Source organism: Thalassophryne amazonica, chromosome 16, assembly GCF_902500255.1.
Source record: "Thalassophryne amazonica chromosome 16, fThaAma1.1, whole genome shotgun sequence".
Lineage (NCBI taxonomy): Eukaryota > Metazoa > Chordata > Actinopteri > Batrachoidiformes > Batrachoididae > Thalassophryne > Thalassophryne amazonica.
In genome coordinates this window covers 75,663,988-75,679,435 of record NC_047118.1, presented here as the reverse complement: position 1 = coordinate 75,679,435, position 15,448 = coordinate 75,663,988, and the positions used below count along the sequence as shown (strand labels likewise).

General features: G+C 40.2%; 1 protein-coding gene across 6 annotated transcripts in view; it reads left to right on the top strand.

Annotated features, from left to right (window-relative positions):
• The window catches only part of LOC117527488 (caskin-2-like), a 172,381-nt gene that overhangs the window by 77,029 nt on the left and 79,904 nt on the right, over nt 1-15,448 (top strand). For all 6 annotated transcript variants that reach the window (XM_034189854.1, XM_034189858.1, XM_034189857.1 and 3 more), the window contains 3 exons: nt 9,485-9,582; nt 9,675-9,820; nt 15,246-15,341. In XM_034189854.1, the coding sequence (XP_034045745.1) occupies nt 9,485-9,582; nt 9,675-9,820; nt 15,246-15,341 (340 nt within the window). The remainder of the gene's footprint in view (nt 1-9,484; nt 9,583-9,674; nt 9,821-15,245; nt 15,342-15,448) is intronic.

Genomic DNA, 15,448 nt, shown 5'->3' with positions numbered 1-15,448 from the left:
ACTTTCAGGTCTTCCTTTTAAGAATGTTTCTTTTTTTTTTTTTTTCTGGATTTAAGTACAAACAGACAGAATAAACTAAACGGTAAACACTGAGGTGACGTTCAGCCTCACTGATGATCTCTGGCATCATCATTTGAACTTTATTTTCTCACAGCGCAGCTTCTAATTTGTGTGTTGTTGTGTTGTTTCCCCTCCACCCCCTTTGAATCAGCAACTCCAGGATTTAATTAGTAAAAATGTCATTGTAAGCTGCTGGAATTTCTCATGCTTTCTCACACGATTCAATAAAGTTTGAACACTTAGGACATTAGGCGCTCAACCGCACAGTAAGAGCAACTTGGGGATTAAGGTTCTTGCTAAATGGCACCTTACTGATTTTCCTGTTGAATCAGGGAAGTGACCCTATGATCCTCTGGTCCCAAGCCCATTTCTCTAACCTTGAGGCCTAATATAGCCTTGCTAAATGAGGACTAGAAAAAAAATGAGTTGATAATGTTTCAGTCTGTTGGCACTTAGACCAGGCATAATGGTGCTTAACAAGGAGCAGAAATTATGGACGTGGATTCAAGTGATGCCAACATTACAAAGAGAGCATGAGAAGCTCCAGAGGTACAAGGAACTGAAGGAAGACCTATAAAAGATGTTGAAGGTAAAAGGTCACGGTGATAATAGGAACTGTGACCCCCAAACTGTGAGAATGGTTCCAGCAGATTTGCTGTGCAGCATCTGAGGTTCAAGATACTGATCAGGACACTCAGACAGAGGGTTACATACACTACATCACACCACAGAAAGGCATTTTACACACACACACACACACACACACACACACACACACACACACACACACACACACACACACACACACACACACACACGTACGTAGAGAATAGAAGAATAGAATAGAGCCTTTATTGTTATTGTACACGTACATACATACATACAACTTAATTTGTCCTCACATTTAACTCATCCTAATTACATTTGGATACAATCACCACTAGGGGCAGTGGGCAGCCAGAGTACCGTGCCCAGTGTTGCAGACCGAACATCCCCCTCCTAAAAATCGGTCATTTCGGAGTTCAGCAGTGTCATTTCTGAGCGTCACCTTGTTTCTGCTGAAATGTCAACACTAGGACATCGAAGCTAAAACAAAACAAGAAATCTGGATTGACATTGACTTTCTGAGACATCATTTAACCGTTGTCCAGCTTTGTTCCTGTAGCTGGCGCTTCGTCAGAATTTTCAAACTGTTAAAAAATGTGAATGAATCCTGACAATGACCTTAATTCGTCCTTATTCTGTTTTGCTTTCTGTCTTGACGGTTCCTCATCATTTGCGTAGTTCCGTACAGTCGTCCAACTTCATCCAACTTGCCAAGTCCAATGTCTTGCACGAACGTTGATGATATCTGAACGGATCAATAACTAAAGATCCGTTGAGCTGAACGTGACTCATCTATGTGAGATGAAAAGCAATGTTTTCATACAGAAACAATAGCAGCAAGAACGTCAACTACTTTAACAATTTCCACACGTTGCAGCCATGAAGACAACCAGATTTTGTCAAGACAACCAGATTTCACACCTGCAGGTGCTGTGCAGAGCACAGGTTGGCTGCAGAAATGATCACAGGCTGGCGCTCGGTCTGATACCCACTGTCTAGTCACATCATGAATGTTTCGTTTTGATTTGTTTAAAGCGTCAAGGTCACTGTTCGCTTCGTTTTTCTTAGTTAGTTAGTTAGTTAGTTAGTTTTGTTTCATTCTTTTATGCACTCTGGACTCGCAGGCTTTTTGGTGATGGGAGAAGTGCAGGTTCATTCGTCCACTTTTTCTCAATGATTTGTGAGTTTTTTTCCTTTGTTCAGCTATCGCTGTGTGCTGTGTGACCCTAAAACTGCACTGAGGGAGTCATCATCTACCTCAGTGACAGATATCTGAACCTTTTGCACAATCATTTCCACATAAATTGAGCATTATGTCATAATAAAAGACGGGGGAAGCGATCAGAGTCTGGACTCTGATGTGCTGCTGTGCCTACATCGATTCAGTGTGTCAGTTACGACTCGCCAATTATTGCTTCATTTTCTGCTTAAAACTGACTTTAGAATGATTTAAGAGGTTTTACCTTGTCATCTGATTAACTGTTGTGTGTTGGGGGGTGTGGCTGGATGTTTTGGTGTTCTTTTCTTTTCTTTGCTCTTCAGGTGGCATGAGAACTGATTTGTCTGTGGAGAAGGTGCTGGCTGAAGAATCCTCACCCTCATCAACATCATGTGTAGCACCTGTGACTGGTGCTCACATGCAACCTTAAAGACTTTCAGCTGAAGCAGATAATTGGATGGCGTTCTGCATTTAAGGCATGTGTGATTCAAGCAGAACTGCCGGGAACTCGACCTTGTGATGTCCGTTTGTGAGACGCTGAGGACCGCGCCTGGGTTTGACACATCGAGCCCGTGAAGCAAGGAAGGGTGAGGACACTTGCTGTCAGCACACATTAAAGGTGATTAAGTGTTCGACTAATTGTTGATAGTAACTTGGTGTTTTGTTACGCAGTATACTGGAATTGTGATGAGAATTGTACAGTTTGCTTCTCACTGCTGTGGCGGGCGGATAAGTGATCCTCCACTTGTTGTGAGAAGCTGCTCATTTGCATAAAGTTAAAAAATACAGACCTGAATGTGTTGCTGATAGCGTGTGTCTTTTGAAGGATATTGTTGTAACTGCTGACTTACCTCACCTCTTCTTTGCTTCACAGAGTCAGTTTGTCGTGTCCACCTGGGGGGTGTTTGTCTGGTGGTAATGGGTCCAGGAACGCCGGGCTTCTATCCTTTTGGGCGCTTAAGAGCGTGCCAACAGTCACTCCACCAGAAGGACGTTCTTTTAGTTTTGTACACATTATTATGCACAGGTGAAAAATAAATTGTTTCTGTTGTTGGAACCGCTTTCTGGTTATTTTTAGCGCTGGGTTCTGTCTGACGCAGGTCCGCTCCTCAACTCGCGTCGACACATAACAGTTAACAATCACATTACAGGGTTCTAGGTAGCACAAACTTGCGTTATGGCCCGTTACGATGTAATTTTGGACCATTACGCTTATTTTGGACGGTGTAATCAACCGTTTCTGCAGCGCGACTCTAGTTTGAAGCGTGAATCACTGTTGCAATGCTTCGATTCAATGGCTCATGGCTCTTTGATTTGCTGCTCTTCAGAAGTGGTAAGTCTGCTTCTTAACCCCTCTCAGAGCCATTAAAATATCATGTCATTTTTGTGTATATTAAAGTCGCTAACTGGGACTCTTGTCTTGTTACAGTCAACAAACAAGAATCGTCCTCCGTTCCTTTGGCACAGCTCCAAATGCCGCGCGGCTCTTTGCTGAGACAGAGTCCACTCGGAATTAATAACTTCAAAACGAATTGGCGCTTTAAATAAAATGACACCTCTTACAAACGTTGCAATACAGACAATAAATTACAATCGATTAAAACATTTTTTCCTCTCAAAATGAGATGTCCTGTATTCTTTATGAACCTGACGTGGAGCGCAGCGAGCTGTAGAGCTCAGCTCAGATATGGAAACACATTCGTGCCAGTAATGTCTGAAAGGAAATGCTTTTGACAAAACTAACAGATTTTATTTCTGTTTATGTCCAGAGATCAAGGATCCACCATGTAGAGTTTATTATGTCCAGAGTTTAAGGATCCAGTAACCAATTTCATATTTATTTACTTTAAGACTCAATAAAATGTTGTTCAATTTCAATTTAATCAGCTTATAAAGCGCCAAATTACAACAAAGGCTGTCTCAAGGTGCCTCACACAGAACAGTTCAGTACCTGGCTTTTCCCCTTTGGGTACCCCTAGAATGGCCAATTTTTAGCTTAAATTTTCAAAAGCTGCCCCCTTCCGCACCCCCCCCTGGTCGCTTCGCTCCCTCGACATTACCACTACGCTAAAATTTTATCCTAGCTAGAACCCTGCATTATTCCCTTTGATTGCTTTGGATGGAGAGAGTCAGACTCTGAGTCAGTCTCAGACACCTGCATTGAGAGCACTTCGCTCTCAGACTGCAGGCTTACTTGTAGTTCCTAGGGTTTGTAAGAGTAGAATGGGAGGCAGAGCCTTCAGCTTTCAGGCTCCTCTCCTGTGGAACCAGCTCCCAATTCGGATCAGGGAGACAGACACCCTCTCTACTTTTAAGATTAAGCTTAAAACTTTCCTTTTTGCTAAAGCTTATAGTTAGGGCTGGATCAGGTGACCCTGAACCATCCCTTAGTTATGCTGCTATAGACGTAGACTGCTGGGGGGTTCCCATGATGCACTGGGTGTTTCTTTCTTTCTTTCTCTTTTTGCTCTGTATGCACCACTCTGCATTTAATCATTAGTGATTGATCTCTGCTCCCCTCCACAGCATGTCTTTTTCCTGGTTCTCTCCCTCAGCCCCAACCAGTCCCAGCAGAAGACTGCCCCTCCCTGAGCCTGGTTCTGCTGGAGGTTTCTTCCTGTTAAAAGGGAGTTTTTCCTTCCCACTGTCGCCAAGTGCTTGCTCACAGGGGGTTGTTTTGACCGTTGGGGTTTTTACGTAATTATTGTATGGCCTTGCCTTACAATATAAAGTGCCTTGGGGCAACTGTTTGTTGTGATTTGGCGCTATATAAATAAAATTGATTGATTGATTGATTGTGAAGGCAGGGCGGACCGATTCTTAGGGGAGACCGTGTGGTCTGCAACACCGGGAACCAACTCTAGAGGTAGAGACGCTGCCTGGGTCAGGGACAGAGAAAGGAGCAAACCTTAATTAACATGTTTTTGATTGAGGGAGGAACTGAAGCACCCAGAGGAAACCCACGCAGACATGGAGAGAACATGCAAACTCCACACAGAAAGGGCAGGAAGCGATCCCATGAGCTTCTTGCTGTGAGGCACCAGTACTAACCACTAAGTCACCATGCTACCCATATATTAGCACTAAGTCACTGTGCTACCCATATATATATATATATATATATATATACATACACACACACACACACACTTGTAAAGATGCCGTTGCAGTAGAAAATAAACACATGAGCAGGTTTTTCTGTATCTTGTTAAGTTGGACATCCTTTGAATCTGTTTTTAACTAAGGTGGTCATAAACAGATTTTGTAGAGGTCTTTATGTGACTGTTGGAAATTTACATCTGAATCTGTAACTTGCACCAAGGATTCTGGGTTGATTCGTGGACTTTAGTGTCAGACAGATCTGGAATCCGTGCATTGGTTTGTCTGGAATTTATTTTGAACACATCTGTGTCTGAGTCTGCCTCTTTAATCTGGATCTGCCTTCAAATATTAAGATACACATTGCAAGTCAGGTTTGACGGTTTGACCATGTTTAACAGCCCACAGGGTTTGCACTGGAATTTTTGGCTACTGAGTCCTGGGACACACTAGGTATTGTAAATGTGAGTCCCAAAGCCCAGCACTGAGTCCCAGCACCTCGAGGCAGCTTAGCCATCTCCCACGTGTGCCAAATTCAGTACATAGAGCTGCTACTTTCAGGAGTTACTCAAGTGTGCTGTGGTGTGCTAAGAAATTAATTAGGCCATAAAAGCAAAGCATGAATCCTGGCCCATTTTTGTTTCTAAACATGCAAATTGGAAAAACTTTTTAAAAGTCTGTGTCCACCCTAATATGATGCTAAATTTAATCCATGATCGACATGAACTTTTCATCAGTTTTTATATTAAAAAAAAACAAGCTTGTATTTATAAGCATTATCTTCTAAATAAATTGAAATAAAGCTGTTTCCACGTTAGTTACCATTTTGTCTGTTTCACAATGATCTATTAATTCCTGTAGACCTTCTTGACTTGTGATCTGACAAAAACATTCCAGAATTCAACATTTTGGACTATGGCAGAGTTTAGTTTGTTGTGTGGTTTGCACCTCAGGGCCACCATACCAGCAGGTCAAATTGGAGGCCGGTTCTGCACAATCTGTCTCTAAAGAATTATTAAGCACGTGTTGCTTTATTTTAAAAGATTAAGAGATTAACGACCAAGTTCATTGTGACGTCACTGGTGACTCATTGGTTGGCTGTTCGCAATGTGTTTCCATGGTGATTGATGTGGAATGGATCCGGTGAATTGTGGTGACAGTTGGAGATCTGACCTTTTGTACATGAGGAGACAGAGAACAATCCACAGCCCAACATTCCTCTTTTCACATCGTAAAAAGTCTTAAAAAATGTGTTAAAACAAGTGAAATGTATTTCACCATAACAAATAAAACAGTGATGCTGCTTCTTCTGTCATGATTTCTAAGAATTTGCAGCTCGTTAAAATATCATCAGAATCACAATTTTTTTTTATCTGAATCTTTAGATGAGGATTCAAAATGCTGATCCCCCCCAGGCTGACTTGATGTTTGCAAGCAGCTTTTTATTTCAAATTTCTGAATTTTATGTTTGATTCTGTACACTGTGAGGCAGAAGAAGGAGGCATCAGTTCTTCTTTTTGCTGTTGTTTTTTTAGGTTTAGTTTTTTTATTATTAGCATCATTATTATTTTACTTCTGTTTTGTCTTTTCATTTTTAAATGGACCACAATGGAAATAAGTGTTTTCATTTTCTTCATCCATGTATTTTTAACGTATTTACAAATATACTATGTACTTACATTGAACTTACTAAATAAAATCATACACACACTCACACTTTTAATATCAAGGTGATTTACCGCCCCCTGCTGGATTGGATTGTTCATTGTTTAGTGTTGTTAGCTAATATATGTAGCTTCTCTAAAAATATTAGTCCTATCAACGTTTGGTTTTGACGCCATTCATCCGTGACCCAGAATACATAAACATACCAGATGGCAAATGTCAGTTCTCCCCAGTTTGTGTGTGATCAAAATTGCACACATGTACCCAGAGCTTTTTGTCTTTTTTGCATTATGCTGTAAGCAGGTGGTTTTAATTTGATGAACAGAGTGGTGGAAGTCATCAACAGCACTACACGTTTCACTTATGGTACCGGGAGCAATGACACTTAAGCCACTCATGGTAACAACAACATAACACTTAACTAAACTGACTAAACCAATTGAACTACAAAAACACAATAAATCAGCAACACAAACAATGTTAAACTAACATAAACCACAGTAACAACATTTAAAACCCCAAACCCGGGAACTCCCATGGTGTATTGCAGCACAATGTCTATTGTTTACTGGTTAGCTAAAATTGCTAATTTCTCCAAAACTATTTGTGCTATCAGCTTTCCATTTTCACATTTGCATTGTTCATCCTTGACCCAAAATGCATAATCATACCAAACGGCAAATGTCAGCTCTCCCCGGGTTCACCATGATTGAAGACATATACATGCCCACAGAGTCCACTTGGCTATTATAATATAGATAAACTGGGACAAACTGGTTCCTGTTTAAGTCTGTGTTGTTTTCTTCTCTATGTCTGCAGAATTATTCATAAACTCGGGCAATTTATTTATATTTTGTAAAGCTCATTATAAATATTGTAAATATTAGTTATTCATAATACTAAATAGTATAAAGGATGAAGCAAGTGGCTGCATTATAACTTTGCTGATGAAAGTATGTCTTTTCTGGCTGCGAGACATTTTTAATTATCTGTCATTACGTGCACGAGCTTGTCCATGTGCATGTGTGTTATTAACAGTATGTACAGGAGATGAGCTCATTGAATTACTGCAATGCAGACAACAACAAAATATCAGCTTTTTAATAAATAACTAAAAATAAAGGTGTATGTCATCTTTTTTTTTTTTTTTCTTTTTTTTTAAGACTTTGGCCATGGAATGTTTCTCTCCCCCACCTTTTCCCATTGGGAAAGTGTGTTCAAGGGTGTTCAGACTTTTGGAGGTAGTGTAAATTCACAATTTTGCCATTTCATTAAAAAAAAAAAAAAAATCAATCAATAAAAATTGAGCAGGTCTCTGCTTCTCCCTCCATGTTCCCCCGACCTCTCGTCTCCACCTCCACTCAAGAGCGACGACAGGGCGGCAGACAGACAGTATTTATGACCTGAGTGCTGTGACCTTTGGCCTCTTCCTGAAGCCTTTTGGAATACTGAGTGCAAACGGGTACTCTTTCGGCAAGGGTCGTGTTTTATAACGTTTGCGATGACAGCGACTCAGAATCTGGCAGCAGGACTTGGGTAAACGAAGAAAAACTGGTTTTGAGAATCACGGCAGTTCTGGTTCTGTTTTCTGGACTGTCTATTGAACAAACGTTTTTCAAACAAAAAGGTTTTCAAATTAAAATGTTAAATCTGATAGTTTTTCTTAATGTTAAAATCCACCAAGTCTCATAAAACTCTTAATTCTCTGCAGCCCGATTGGATTTCTTTCACATCTTGTTCAGTTTGACTAAATGATAAAACCTAAAGATGTTAAATTTATGGTGACATATAAAGTTCAGTCTCTTTAATGAGTCTCAAGCTTTATATTCATTAAACTAATTGTTGACAGCATATTCTAAAGTTTTTGGCTTGTGGAGCCACATGAGGAAGGTGCCAGAAGACGACGTTGTCTGCACTCACCAGCAGGAAGGTGGAGTCGCATGGTCCTGTTGGTAGCTGAGTGATGATGAATCTTTGCGGGGCGGAGCCAGGTGTCGGCGTTCTCCTTCCACAACATCAAAAAGAAAAGTTACTACTGTCAGAGGTCATGTGATCATCTGTATTACTGCATCAAAATGTTTTCAGATTCGAAACCCTGACTGAATCCTCCCTAAAACCTGCACGTGCACATGCCTGTGCTGTAGTGGGCAGGGTCAGCGATAAGATTTTTAATGCATTTCTAACAATCAGCTGTCATAAACCCGGTCCCCTCTAAAAATTGGTTCACCCTGTCTTCACTGCACATGCGTCTGAGACTGACTCTCTGAGTCTGACTCTACACCCAAAGTGATCAAAGGGAATAATGTGATTATTAATCATCAGATGACAAAGTAAAACCTCTTAAATCATTCTTATTTAAGCAGAAACAACGCTGTTTTAAGCAGAAATGAGACGATAATCGGTGAATCGCTACTGACGCTTCAAAATGTCGTAGGCGCAGCAGCAGCATGTCAGGCTCAGACGTGTTGCTGCTGTGCTCTGGTCGGTCCCCCATCTTTTATGATGAAATAATGCTGAATTTATGTGGAAATGATTGTTGTACAAAAGCTTCAGATATCTGTCGCTGATATAAATGATGACTGGAGTGCAGTTTGAAGAAGAAACTACGTGATAATTGGTGAATCACTGCGGACGCTCAGAAATGACATACGCGCAATGAAAGCGAGCGGACCGATTTTTAGTGGGTGGGGAGGGGGTGGGGTTTGGTTGGGGACACCGGTTCTGATCCAGAATTCCCACCTGGACTGGAACCATGTTCTCTGTCAGACTGGCTCCAACTGCATATGGATTCCTGTGGTACTGCCACATGTTTGACCTTTGACCTGTGTCATGCAGGTTTTCAGCACTGCACCACGCCGCACTGACGGGAACCACGGAGCTGCTGTCAGCACTGCTGGAGGCTCAGGCCACTGTGGACATCAAGGACAGCAATGGTCAGACGGCTACACATTGTTAGCGTCCACTTACCGTCACACTTGCGTGGACACTTTTCAAATTGAAGTGAAGCCTTTACTTTTTTCTGTAGGAATGCGTCCACTGCATTATGCTGCCTGGCAGGGAAAAGCTGACTCGGTTCTGTTGCTGCTTCGCTCAGGCGCATCGGTCAACAGTGTTTCTCTGGACGGACACATTCCTCTGCACCTGGCTGCTCAGTATGGACATTTTGAGGTGGTGAGTTGTCCTCAGCCTGCAGTCCAGCTGAAGGGTACAGAAAATAAAATAAAAACTAATCAGTATTTCATCACAATGGCTTTTTTTTTTTTTTTTTTAACTCCACAACAAAGAAAAACTGTTCTTTTGAGGGGAAATTTTAAGAATCAGAATCGGAATCAAATTTATTGTCAAGTAAGTTCTCACATACAAGGAATTTAATCTCATGTTATTGGTGTATAAACAACAATAAAAAGTAGGGTTGCACCAATCCCGATACCAGCATCGGGTATCGGCCCAATCCCGTATTCATTTACTTGTAATCATAAAACGTCTCAGATACTGCGTGACCCGATACCCCTTACAGCAGCGTGATGTCAACCTCTCAGTGCGGGATTTTCACTCACATGCTCCAAAATTTCCGGACTATAAGCCCTTTTTTCATATGTTTTGAACACTGGCTTTTACAATGATGCGGCTAATTTATGGATTTTTACAGGCTTTCATGTAAATTACTCGAAATACGTCTGTCACTGCTGTCCATTAATTGGCTGAAAGCCGCAGTCCAGTATGCGGAGAAAATTCACACAGAGTACAAATAAAAAGTCTTACCTGTTCGTGGAATTCATCATCGTACGGTCCTGAAAAATAATCCAAATAAAGCCTCCTGAGTTTGGAAAGCAAAATCTGAAAATACTTTAATTCCTCGTGTGGCTGAAAAGCGTTCCTCCACCAGAACTCAGATCAGGGTTTCAGCGGCGGAGGTTGTCCATCAGGTTGGTAAGTTTAAGCCCTTAGTGTGGGTGTTCAGGCCGATTTGAGACCGGCTCGGTCCGGTACAGGTATAATCCGTTTGTGGAATGTCTGTGGCGCTGCATTCGGACCCTCTGCTCTCCTCTACGAGCTTTACGCCAGAAGTTGAGTCACTGTGCGCCTCATTAATGGCTCATTTACCACAGGCTTCAGACTAGTCTGTCGCAACGCGATTAAATTATTCCATGATCCACAAATAAAATAATGTTAAATTAATCCGTTTTGCCTCCATGTGTTGCGACACCACATGTATGTGTATGCGCATGTGCTTGTGCACACGACACCGTGCTCCTTCAGTATTACATATTCCACCATTTGGGGGGGGGGGGGGGCATTTACGGTATGTATTTGTGTATGTTGCCAGTACGTATTTAATTAAAAGTTAAAAAATAGTGTGGAGAGTGAAAGGCTGCTTAGCTCAGTGTAACACATTGTAGATAAAGCCAAAAACGGAAATAACACAGAGAAGCTTCTTTTCATCAAAATGAATCTGTCCCTCACATTTTCAAAAAAGGATTTTAGTCCTCAAAGACATAAGTAAAGTTAGTGATGGACAATTTCAGTTCTGTTCCTGGTGTTGTATATTTTGTAGTGATGACGTCCACAGGTTCCATTTAAGTGAGACGTCTGGCAGTGTCAGTTAATGTTAAAGGACAGTTAGTCAAAAAGTGGTGTTACATGAATTAAGTGAAATGTTTGTAAATATAAACAAAGCTAATGATATTGGTAGCAGTTACAGCCCAAAAGTAAGGAACAACTGATGAATAAAACATGTTTTCAAAGAAACTGTGATGGAATCATGAAGTATTCGTATTGGTACTCGGTATCGACGAGTACCAAAATGTATGTACTCGTACTTGTACTCAGTCTGGAAAAAAGTGGTATCGGTGCATCCCTAATAGGAGTCAAATAGCAAAACTATGTTCACTGTTAAATAAATATAACGTAGTGGGATGGGACTGTGCAAAAGCATGTGATTGTTGTTTAGATGTACAGTACCTTTCAGTGCAGGGATGACCAATCTGTACTTTGTGGAAATGGGGGGGAGCATGGTAAAGGGGGGTTTTGGTGGGCATTGAGTCATTGCAAAACCATTAAGTTACAAATTATAACATGAAAGTTACAGCCAAAAGCCAGCCAAATTTATGATGTTTGCAGTTATCAGTGTGACGGTAAAAGTTTGACATCATTCACACTCGCAATTTTTTCTTTCACATTTTTCACATACAGGTGAGCCCCGTTAACTCGAGTTGGGGTCCACAAAATCGCACCGCGAGTTAATAAGGTTGGTCAAAAAAAAACTTAATATCAGCTTACCTTGGCATTAGGGCTGAAACAATCAAGTAACTCGAATAATTTGATTACAAAAAATGTTTGAGGCAAATTCTTTGCCTTGAGGCTTCTTTTAACGCTGTAGTACGTACGCCAGGCCTGTATGTGGCACTGTAACGCTCCCACAAAAAACGGAGGAGACAGTAGAGCATGTGCAATCAATGTAGCAGGCGATGCTACAACTTTACAAAGGCGCACCCTCAGTAAAATAAAGCCTTTTAAGAAAGAGGGTCCCGCGCTGATTGTCTGGCACAGACGTATTGCGCATTTAAAGTGAAGCAGTGTGTTCGTATATTTAAAAAAAACAAAAAAAAAAAACAGTTTGGTCCACTTTCAGTGAATAATGTTTAATAATAATTAACTATTTAAAAAAAAAAAGCCTTTATTCAGATTAGTTTTAGTTTAGTTCAGAGAGTTTTTATCAACAGGCTGCACAGTTGATTTATCAGTGCAGCTTTTGTGGAAACGCTGTAGTCCACAGCCGTTTTTCACAGGCTGTGTTCACCTTCACATGCAGCCTGTCCACAGACTGAAGATTTCATAGAGCACCTGCAAAGTGCCATAACTCGTAACGGCGTGAAAAAAAAAATTATTTCTGGGGAAAACAGAGAGAGAGGGAATACTCTAAACTTAAAAATCTTCATGCTGGTACAGCAACATTGTGCCATTGCTTGGGGAGAGCCCTGCCACTACTGATACTGTTTAAAAACACAAAGTACTTTTTATCCGATTACTCGATTTATTAATAAAATAATTGATAGAGTACTCGATTCCAAAAATATTCAATAGTTGCAGCGCTACTTGCCATATTACAATAGTTTCGACCATTTGAAGCGTAGATTAGTTCTTGAAGAAACTGTAGATCTTAGGTTGCACCCGACGTTCCTCCAGTTCTCTCTTCATGTCATGAAGATGAAACTGCATCTGGATCTTCTTGGTGTCGTTTCGCCATCTTCTCGGTGTAGATGACTCTTTCCTGGATGGTTATGATTTCTTCATCTATAGGGTGTCTAAAAAAATGTACCCAAAACTATTTTGACAGCACAGAAAAACCAATCTATATTATCAGAAATTTTCTGCATGACCATGTGGCTGAAGCATGTAATTTTTCTCCCCAATGCAGTTTTTAGTTCAGTCTTTCCTTTTTGATGTTTTAACCCTTTATCTTTTACACCACATGATCAATGTAACCTCCTCGTCTGAAGTTTCCTAAGAAACAAATCATCTGTCTCCAGTTTTCTGGAAAACCACCCAGCAAATTCAAGTCTCCTTGCCATTTTATGGGGCGTTAGTTCACTCTGAGACTGAATTTTGTATGGAAAGAGATGCAAGTCAGCCCTTAGCATGTTGCACAGAACTCGACGATTTATGTTCTCTGAATTACGGTCAACTGCTGCATTTTTCTTGGACTTTAGTGTCTTGCACAACAAACTTTAGGGTTTCTGAAATGAGACAAACACCATTATTTCTCAGTAAAACCATTTCCTGGTATTCATATTTCAGAGTACTTTTGGGTACATTCTTTGAAATACCCTATGTAGTGTGTTCAGGATCTTGTTCTTCTTCCTCGGGCTGTTGCACTCCAGAACTTGCTTGAAAATGTTTATAAATGCGTCCACCCCTTGCACGAGAGTATAAATTGAAACCTGCCCCTCCCCAAAACGGTCAAATCAAAATGGAATTTTATACAGTAGTCTACATTTTCAGGATCCACAAATTGACCGTGAGTAAAGCCGAATCGCGCCTTCCACATGCGCGAGTTAGCGGGGTTCACCTGTAGCCTACGTGGATTACACTTGTTTATTTTACTGAAATTTTTTTTTTTTTTTTTTTACCATATCAAGTCAGTGGAGCTTTCCAAAATAATAAAAAAGCAAAACATTTGTTTCTGTTACTCTAATCATCAATCTTTATCCCCCGGTGGCCGAAGGCTGAAGGGGGATTATGTTGTGGTGATATCCTTCAGTCTGTCTGTCCCGATAAGGGAATAAGCGTTTTGAAATCAACTGCTCTCACATTTTTAGGAGAAGTTTTGTGAAACTTGGTACAAGTCTTTGTTATAGGTTGGTAATACACATATTATCATATTGTTCTATTTGAGCCCATTTTGTCAGGGTTATGGCCATGGATTCACAAATCTACACTCCGTTAGTTTCATGAGTGGCTGCCTGCATTCTGAAATCAACTCCTCTCACATTTTTTGGAGGAATTTCATGAAACGTGGTACACGTCCTTGTTATAGGTTGGTAATATACATATTATCATATAATTCTATTTGGGCCCATTTTGCAAGCGTTATGGCCATGGATTCACAAATCCACACTCCATCAGTTTCATGAATGGCTGCCTGCATTCTGAAATCAACTCCTCTCACACTTTTAGGAGGAATATTGTGAAACTTGGTACAAGTCCTTGTTATAGGTTGGTAATGCGCATATTATCATAACGTTCGACTTAAGGCACATCATAGAAAATTCCTTTTCATTTATATTTTTCAGTGCAGAGTTTCAATACACAGGTTTAATTTGAAAAGTGATATATTTATTATTCTATCCTGTGATTCATTAGCAAGAAATGTTTCTCAATTTATGAAACAAATTCTTCATAAATCAAGAGAAACATTTCTTGATTTCTTTCTCTAAATCAATCATAATGAGCACCTTTTCCAGCTTTTGCTAAAAGTGCAAATAGCTGATGTGTGTTGACAAAACAAATGTTATCAGATACCTTGAAATCTTATTGGAATGTAACAAGCATTTGTAACAAAGCAGTATTTGCTACCGGGGGATATTCTGCTCTAAGAGCATTCTTGATCAATTTATTGTCAGATCTCACTTCAAAAGTCACTCAGATACACGCACACACACATACATACACACATGTACACACTCACTCAAAAACTAAAATAAATAAATAAATAAAGACATTCATCTTGGCTCCTTATTTTTTTTATTCTGCACAGATTTTTAGGCTCATTGAAAAGCTGAGAATTTTCTGATTATTGAAATTGATTATGGCAAAACCTGACATTCCAAAAATATGGCCTGCTGAGAAAATGTAGGAAATAGAACTGAAAATTTTGGTATTTGAAGAGTTCAATAACTAAATTACTGAAATTAAAAATCTGTCTTAAAAAGTGATCCAGCAAAGATGGCAGCATTTAAAAAAAAATAAATAAAAAAAAAATAAAAAAAGAGCAAATTAAAGCACCAGGAGTAAATGTTATACTCGTATATACATACTTTCCATTTTGCCTTGGATTTAGTGGCTGAGCTTTAAAAGCTGTGGTGTTTTCCTGCAGTCGGAGATGCTGCTGCAACATCAGTCCAACCCGTGTCTGCTGAACAAGGCCAAGAAGACGCCGCTCGATCTGGCGTGCGAATTTGGCCGAGTCAAGGTCAGTTTCTTTTCTTCTTATCTATTTTGCATGAAAATAAGTTATTGTTTTTCTGAAACTAAACTTCAGCATCAGTGTTGCCTTTTGTTTGTTTGTTTGTTTGTTTG